We start from the raw sequence: 8,534 nt of genomic DNA on the forward strand, positions 1-8,534 counted from the left end.
AATATGTATAACTTAAAAGCTAGTAACACTGGTCCCTCCCAGAGAAGGGAAAACTGGACAGTGGGGAACAACAGTGCAGTATTCCCTGCAGAGTCTTTATAAAAATCTTCTGACTTATGAACCTGGGGACCTATTACCTAAATATACATTTTGTGACTCATAAATGATGATGCAGGTAAAGGTTGTATAGTAATCAAATTACAAGTGATGATAAAAATAGAGTCCCCAAAAAGGGGAAAGAAGGGTAAAAGATTAAGTATTACTAAAGAATAGGTTACGTAAATGATGGTACATACTCAACTCTTTCACTGTTTTATCAAATCCAAGATATCATCTGGTGTAAGACACAACTTTATATACAACTAAGAAAGAAAACACGTTGGCAATTAAATTATCATCGGGGCTGGGGATATAGTTCAGCGGCACAGTGCCTGCCTGGAAGGCACAAGGTCCTCATTCTCAGTATTTAAAAAAAAAAAAAAAAAAAAACTAGTCTGGTCATGGTGTCACAAATATGTAATCCCAGCACTAGGGAGGCTGAAAACTAGAGGTGCAGTTGAAACACTACTGTGCCTTCTGCTATGAGTCTGAGCTGTGTAGTGAGACCCTGTACCAAATACATAAATGAAAAAAAAAAAAAAAACCACAAAACAAAAACCTAACATCAATGCTTTCTTTAAACTTCAATTTTATTTTAAATTTGTCCTCATTGAAAGAACTCTTTTAGGCTTTTATGGACATATTTGGAGTTTTTGTTGTTATTCTTGTTTTAAATCAAGAATCACTCATACATGCCAAAAAAAAAAAAAAAAAAAAGGAAAAATATATGAAATAAATGAACTGATTTGTTCAGATATTCCCAAAACTTCTTCACATGCAGAGCATCCGACTGTCACCAAGGTCTACACAGAAACACTACTGTGCCTTCTGGGAATGTAGCCCATCTTACTTCTCCACTGCTGTTTCTGGAGTTTGACAAATAACAATTCATCCTGCAAAATCCCAGGGATTTTGCATTCTTGGCAGGGATCCCAGCAAGGAGAAGGGGCCCAGCCACACCAACTGCAGCGCAGTGGTAGCTTCTCTCTGGGGTCTGTGAAGCATTTGGCTGTGTGGCCTGGGAAAAGGAAACTACTGACTTTCCTCCAACAAATATATATATATATATATATATATATATATATATATATATATGGTTTTATTTATTTGGTACAGAGTCTCACTACACAGCTTGGACTCATAGTGATCCTCCTGTCTCAGCCTCCTCAGTACTGGGATTACAGGCATGTGCTGCCACGCCCAGTTTCAGTGACTGGCATGGCACAAGGCTGGCAAAGCATGTGGTACGGGAGGTGGGGGACTCAAACCCAGGTCCTTGTGCTTGCCGGGCAGGCGCTTATACCCCTGAGCTATCTCCCCTCAACAACAAATATTTGTTCCAGTCATAAAACTTATTCTCTTTGTTACTGTGCCCATTCTATTCATTCCGTTTCTTTTTTTCCTTTCCTCCCTTTTTTATTTCGTACTGAAGATTGACATTAGGGCCTCTGCACTGAGCCACATCCTTAGCGCTCCCTAAGCCACTAACTTGCCTAGTGACTGGCTGGGCTTCAGGTCTACCTTTCTGTCTCAGCTTCTCACAGCACTGGAATTATGGGTGTGTACACTGTATTTTATACTAACATAGGCCTTTTTATATTCCCTTTTGATTGCTCTGCCTCATCGTCCTGACTGAGACTGCAGATGTGCACCACTGCTCCAGTTAAAGATATCTTTAAAGCAATTAAACTGGGGCTGGGGAGATAGCTCAGTAGAGTAAGTGTTTGCCTGGCAAGCACAAGGTCCTGAGTTCAATCCCCGATACCACAAAAAATAAACAAATAAAATAAAGCAATTACACTTAAGTGCATATGTTGGTATCAACAATGCACTTACCTCCACTGAACTGTCATTTTGGTCCTGGAAGTGGGTCTGTTGCTGTGCCTATACAACCAGTTTTGATTAAACAGGAGGTTTATGGGAAGAGTCTGGAAAGGTTTGGAGCTGCTTGCTGGAGGTCTACAATACTATACTCCAGCAAGTTGATGGGGGATTTTGGCCAGAACTCAGAATAACATAATACTGATAAAAAGGTAGACAGTAAAGCCCAGGCTCAGGAGATTCCAGGTGGGAAGAAGGACTCTCCTGGCAGTTGAGCTCCAGGCCACATGTTATACCCTGGAAGAAAATTTCCCCACGCTTTATCTATGTCTTGAGCCTTTGTGGGAGAGTCAGATTAAGGGCAGTAGATTAATTTATCTAGCAGAGGAAATTTCAAAGGAGCCCAAAATTCAGGCTGTCACATAGGTACTGTTGTGAGCTTTTAGCCAGCTCTACACTGACTAACAAGCAAATGACAAAAAGCCGGGCAGGGTGGCACATGCTTGTGATCCCAGCACTTGGGAGGCTGAGGCAAGCAGACAAGTTTGAAACCAGCCTGGGCTACATAAGTGAGTTCAAAGCCAACCTGTACTACCTAGCAAGAGCCTGTCTTGAAAAAATGAAGGAGGGCCAGGGAGATGGCTCAGTAGAATAAGCACTTCCCTGGCAGCACGAGGGCCTGAGTTCAAGCCTCAGTTTCGCAAAAAAAAAAGGAGAAGGGGAAGGGGAAGAAAGGAAAGAAAGGGAAGAGGAGGAAGAAATGAGAGGAGGAAGAGGAAGAAGGGGAGGAGGAGAAAGAGGAAGAAGAGGAGGAGGAGGAAGAGGAGGAAGAGGAGGAGGAGGAGGAAGAGGAGAAGGAGGAGGAGGAGAAGATAAAACACAAATAACCAAATCAAGATGTTAACTAGGAATGCAGTTCAGTGATTCAGCCCTGGGGTCGCTTAAAAATTAAAAAAAAAAAGGTCATGCTCTTAGTCTGTAATTCCACCTCTGGCAATCAAACCTAATAATATGAAGTAATAAAATGGCTAAATTGGACAAGTGCTTGTAGTCCCAACTACTCAGGAGGCTGAGGCAGAAGAATCCCTCGAGTCCAGGAGTTGGAGGGCAGCTTGGGTAACAGCAAGAACCTGGCTCAAAACACAAAGTCCCTGAAACAAACAAAGCTCACTTCACAGTGGTGCTCATCACAGTTTAATGAAAAATGCCTAATAAAAGTGAGAGTTAACTCACATAGTTGACTAAGTGCTAAGCACGCATCATCTAACAAAGATAACGCTATCAAGACATAGTACAGGGAGATCAGGAAAGATTCAATGCTTCGTTGACGTTCCCTTGCAAGTGATTCTGTATTCTTTTTTTTTTTTTTTTTGCAGAACCGGGGATTGAACTCAGACCTCTGATTTTGTATTCTCTATGCCTGCAATTTAGGTTTATCTGACACCCTCACCCTTGTTTTTTACCCACTCCAAACTACTTCGCATCGACTTGTGGGAAGTTAAAAATTACGATTATGAAGACTATTTCACAGCACGGAAAGTGCTTATATTTAAAGCTATGTGGAAAAAAATAAAGCTATGTGAAAACGTGGCACAAAATACAGCACCAAGAATACTTTCTTAAAGTACAGGAAAAAGTCTGGAAGTAAATGGGCTAAAAGATGAACAAATGGTGAGAAGACGGAACTGAAAATACCATTTTCAGCTGTGCAGTCTCCAAATCCCACTTTAACGACCTGAACTCCCACCAGGCCTGTTACCACGGGATTAGAACCCTGCTACTCCAACGCCCCACCGCCTTCCCCCGAGCCCCACAGCAGCCTCGGACCTCTCCCCGGCGGAGCTCTGCCCGCGCTCTGGTCAGGCGGCGGGCGCGCACGTGACCCCGCCGCGCGACTCCGCCCACGTAAGTAGGACCCGCCCCGCGCACGAGCCGCTCCCTTAAAAGGTTGCGCCCGCGGCGGATCCACCTGCCTCGCCCGCAGGTGTTCGCACGCCCCGCTGTGCCTCGCCCGCAGGTCCTCCATGCCTAAGGCGCCTTTCCGCACCTCGACTCCTGAGAGGTCCGAGGAGTCGAAGGGTGGGACGGCCCCTTACCTTCTGGATCCGCTTCAGCGCCATCCTCCGCGCTTCTCCGGACCTCGCGGCCCGGAGGGGCTGCCCGCGGCGGCCCGCTGCCGGCTCGGCCGCCGCGCTGCACGCCGGGAGCTACCCTCTGCGCGTGCGCGCCGCGGGGTACTGTGGGGCGGTCAGGCCAGCTCCGCGGCCGCGGAGGTCAGCCAGGGCCGGGCACAGGGACTGGACGGGTTTCTGCAGGCCGTCACCCGCTATGCTCCCAGTCCCCGTGCGGGCTCCTCCCCAGGCTGTCACGTAACTCCTGAGGGTAGTGGTTCCCGGCCCTGTGAGTATACGTACGCTTTTATTTGTGCATTACTGTCGGAAGGTTGCAGTTTTTCTGAGCAGATGTACATAGTAAGCGCCCTGCTAAGTGCAGGGACCAGGAGAACGGCGCCTTCGGAACTGCGGCTGGAAACTGCAGAAATGGCAGCAGTTATTTCTCCCTGTCTTTTCCCCAAGCCCTGGGCGTTGTCTAAGTCAGTTTTCAAACCGTGATTATGAATCAGCGTGTCACAACATCAGTGTAACGGATGGCAAGTAACATATTATGAAGTGAAATAGAGTACAGTGTCAGTGTATCTCACATAGTAATGACAAGAGTGGTGAAGGTTCCACCGAGGTGAGACACTTAGAAGCATAAAAGGGGATGCTGCTTCAATTTCTTTAGGGTCAGAGATGTAATCAGAGGTTGTCGCTGCCCCGTGAGGATTAAAGTCCTAGGTTTCCATTCTGTCAGGCCCTCAGTCTGACCTCCATACAACTTGATGAACTATACTTTAAAAATGTAGATTTTCACCAGGCTGCACCCTTTTTCCAGAAGTCTTAAAAAAAGCCCAGTGGCCTATGACGCTATGTTCAGAGTCATCCAGGGCCCTTCAGGGTCTAGTACTCTCCAGCTTTACCTCCTCTGTAAACCTCTAGCTTACCTGATTCTAAAGGATTTCTAATAGTTCTCCTTTTTTCATTCCTTCGCTCTTGGCTGCCTGCTCCCCCATCTTGGTGCCCTCACCCCCAAAGAACCTCCCAAAGCTAGCTCAAGCACTGGACGATAAAGCACCTTCCCTTGGTTGTCACATCTACAGTACAAATTCCCAGCCAGGTGAAGCATCACATGCTTGTTATCCCAGCTACTCAGAGGACTTGGGCAACACAGACCCTGGCTCAGAACACAAAGATAGCAACAAAAATCCCTGTTAGTCCATGTGCCATTCCTCCACACATTGTTTAATGGCTCTCTTCTCATGGGACAAGTGATCAGAAAGTTTTAAAAATGTTCATATATTTGTATAAGAATATAAACCTCAGCTAGTTGTGGTGGTGCATACCTGTAATCCTGGCTCCTTGGGAAGCTGGGATGGGAAGATAGCTCCAGCCTATCCCTTGGCAATATAGCAAGACTGTCCCCCCCCCAAAAAAAAAAAAAAAAAAAGTAAGGGGCCGGGGAGATAGCTCAGTGGAATAAGCGCTTGCCTGGCAAGTGCAAGGGCCTGAGTTCAATCCCCGGTTCCGGAAAAAAAAAAGTTGGAACCTTTTGCATATTTTGGTGGGAAGGTAAAATGAAGTCATTTTTGGAAAATGGTTTGTTAGTTCCTCAGAAAGCTAAACATGGAGTTATTGTATGACTCAGCAATCACATTCTTAAGTATAAAGAGATTAAAATACATCCATACAGAAACTTGACCACAAATATTTATAGCAGCATTATTCATAGTAGTCAAAAGGTTACAACAATCCAAATGTCAAGCGAATAAACAAAGAGTGATATACCACACAGTGGTGTATTGGTCAGAATAATGTACTGCTGTGTGCCACGACAGGGTTGTATTAGAAGACAAAGGCAAAGAAGGCCTTTCTTCCTCTGGTATGTCAGACTATAAAATGGAAAGTGTAAGATCCAGAATCTCCTAACCTAATACACAAATTGTCCATGATACACTGAAAATCATTCATTTTAAGGATTTCTATCTCAACTTGAATAACAGGATAACCAATAGACCTCAAGTTGCTCTAACAAAATACCACAGGTACTTAAACAACAGAAATTAACTGTTTCACATCTCTGGAGACCAGAAGTCCAACATAAAGATATTGGCAGAATTAATTGGTTCCTTCTGAGGACTGTGAAGGATTTTTTCCTTGCCTCTCTCCTACCTCCCTGTAGCCTTAGGCATTTTTTGACTTGTAAATGGTGTGCTCCTTGTGTTTCATATTGTCTTTCCTCTATGCAAGTCTGTCTCCTTGTGTAAATTTCCCCTTTTGTAAAGATACAATTATAACTCTGGGTGTAGGTCGGTGGCGGAACTCTTCCTTGCCTAGCAGGTTTGATTCCCCGGGTTTAGTCTCCAGCTCTGCTAAATAAATAAGTAAAACAAAAATCTCTAAAAGCTCAATGCTGTGTCCAGGAACAAAGGCAAAATGTGTATTTCTTACTGCATCAAACTGGGTGAAAGAAACCAGTCAGCAAAGGCCAAATGTTGTATGATTGCATTCATCTGAAATGCCTAGGTGGCTGTATAAAAATAAAAAACAGATTGATAGTTACTGGGGCTGAGGGAGGGAGGAAATTCCTAATGAGTAGATTATATGTCTGTAAAGCTGTTTAAAATGTAGCAAAAATAAACAGCTCTTTTATTATTTATTTTTTGAGGCAGCGTCTCACTACGTCTCACTACGCGATTTGGGCTGGCCCTGTGCTCACTTTTTTTTTTTTTTTTTTAAAAAACATTTATTTATTTTGTGTGTGTGTGGCCAGCTCAGCCCACCAGGGGGCGGGGCTGGCTGGCATGTGGTGCTGGGGGATTGAACCGCAGTCCCTGTGCTTTGCCAAGCTTGTTCCAAGTAGGTGCTTTAGACCACTGAGCCATCTCGCTAGCCCTATGCTCACTTCTATAACTGCTAAGTCTCCAACTCTCTGTCTCAGCCTCCCTCCTGAGGGCTGGGATTACAGGTGTGTGTCACCACGCCCAGTTCAAACAGAGCTCTTTGATACCCTTCCATTCAGTTTTCCCTACTGGTTACAGTTTTATCTAGCACTGTGGTTTAATCAAGAAAATTAACTTGTATATGATATTATTAGCTGATCTAAAGGTATTATCTGGATTTTTCCAGTTATCTGACTAATTTCTTTTTCTGATACAGAATCAATTTTAGCATCTTATTTTGTTTACATTTATCTTGTTAGTTTAGCCTTTATCATCTGTGATGTATTTCTGTTTTTGTACTTCTGATTGTAATCCAGTGTCACAGGTCTATTTTTTTTTTTTTTTTTTTTTTTTTTTTGAGACAGGATCTTGCTATGTGGTTCAGGCTGGCTTTGAACTCACTATGTAGCTCAGACTGGCCTCCAAGTCTCAGGAATTCTCTTGCCTCTGCCTCCTCAGTGCTGGGATTACTGGCATGCGCCAGCCCACACAGGTCTAATTTACCCTTCCTTCTCTGCTTGTTTATAATAACACTTTTTGTTCAACAGTAAAAATTCTTTTTTTTTTTTAATCCTCAGCTTTTTGTTTTCTAATTTATTTAGTTCTGGCTTTTTTTAAAAAATATTTATTTATGTTTTTCCATAAATTTATTGAGAAACAAATAGCAGTGAGACAGTTTCAAACCAAACTGGTAGGACAGTTTCAATAATTAACACATTGTATACAGTTCTGTCTTTTTGAGGCAGGGTCTCACTGTGTAGTCCACGCTAGCCTTGAATTCCCTATATAGTCCGGGCGCCTCAGTGCCTTAGTTACTGTTTATTTGTTGCTGGGACAAATACCCGACACTCAAAATGAAGGAAGGAAAGGTTTATTTAGCTCACAGTTCCTTGAGGGTTCAGTCCATATTCCCCTGGCTCCAAGGCAAGCAACAGCAGTTCAGGCGGCAGAAAACCTGAAGAGGGGCCAGGGAGATGGCTTAGTGGAATAAGTGCTTCCTTGGCAAGCGCAAGGGCCCGAGTTCAATCCCTGGTTCCGCAAAAAAAAAACAATGAAGAGCAGAGGAGGAGCAGCAGCAGCGGCATCCATCAAGCCTTTCTCTTCCTTCTACGCTGACTGCCAAGACGGGCGCTCTATGGTGAAGATCGTGGGCACGAAGACTGAGACTTCTCCACGGAAGTGGGGCAGGAAACCAGGCAGGGGGCAGGAAGCCTTTCTCAATTCCTGGGCGCTGCCCACCTGCAGGGCTAGGCCCCCACCCTGAGGTCTGCAGAAGCTGATTCAGCCAAGTTGACACAAGTTATCAACTAACACTCAGTCTTCCCGGTGCTGGGCTCACAGGCATACACCCTGTGCCCTCTGAGTAAATCTTAAGATGCATGAGTGCTGGATTGTATTTCTGAACGTCTCCATTCCTTGTCTCCCCCTTGGTGAGGATGATAGAGGGGGAAAAATGCAACTCCCAGCCTGCTAGATGTCAGAGACATGGAGTTTATTTTCCCCAAAGTTGAGGAATGAGTTGTGAGGAAAATCTATTGAGGAATAAGAATGGAGAATAGGAATAGCTTCTGAGAAA

The 8,534-nt window shown here is 44.4% G+C and overlaps 1 protein-coding gene across 4 annotated transcripts in view; it reads right to left on the bottom strand.

The window, feature by feature from the left end:
* Positions 1-4,135, bottom strand: part of Ube2d4 (ubiquitin conjugating enzyme E2 D4 (putative)) — a 23,436-nt gene extending 19,301 nt beyond the window's left edge. Inside the window, exon 1 of one of the 4 annotated variants that reach the window (XM_023714571.1) lies at positions 4,017-4,135. In XM_023714571.1, coding sequence (XP_023570339.1) covers positions 4,017-4,040 — 24 coding nt within the window. In that variant the 5' untranslated portion in view covers positions 4,041-4,135. The remainder of the gene's footprint in view (positions 1-4,016) is intronic. The other 3 variants (XM_004630394.2, XM_023714573.1, XM_023714572.1) reach the window with 3 other exon arrangements.
* Between the last annotated feature and the right edge of the window lie 4,399 nt (positions 4,136-8,534).

The sequence above is a fragment of the Octodon degus genome, unplaced genomic scaffold (assembly GCF_000260255.1).
Source record: "Octodon degus isolate 3935 unplaced genomic scaffold, OctDeg1.0 scaffold00035, whole genome shotgun sequence".
Lineage (NCBI taxonomy): Eukaryota > Metazoa > Chordata > Mammalia > Rodentia > Octodontidae > Octodon > Octodon degus.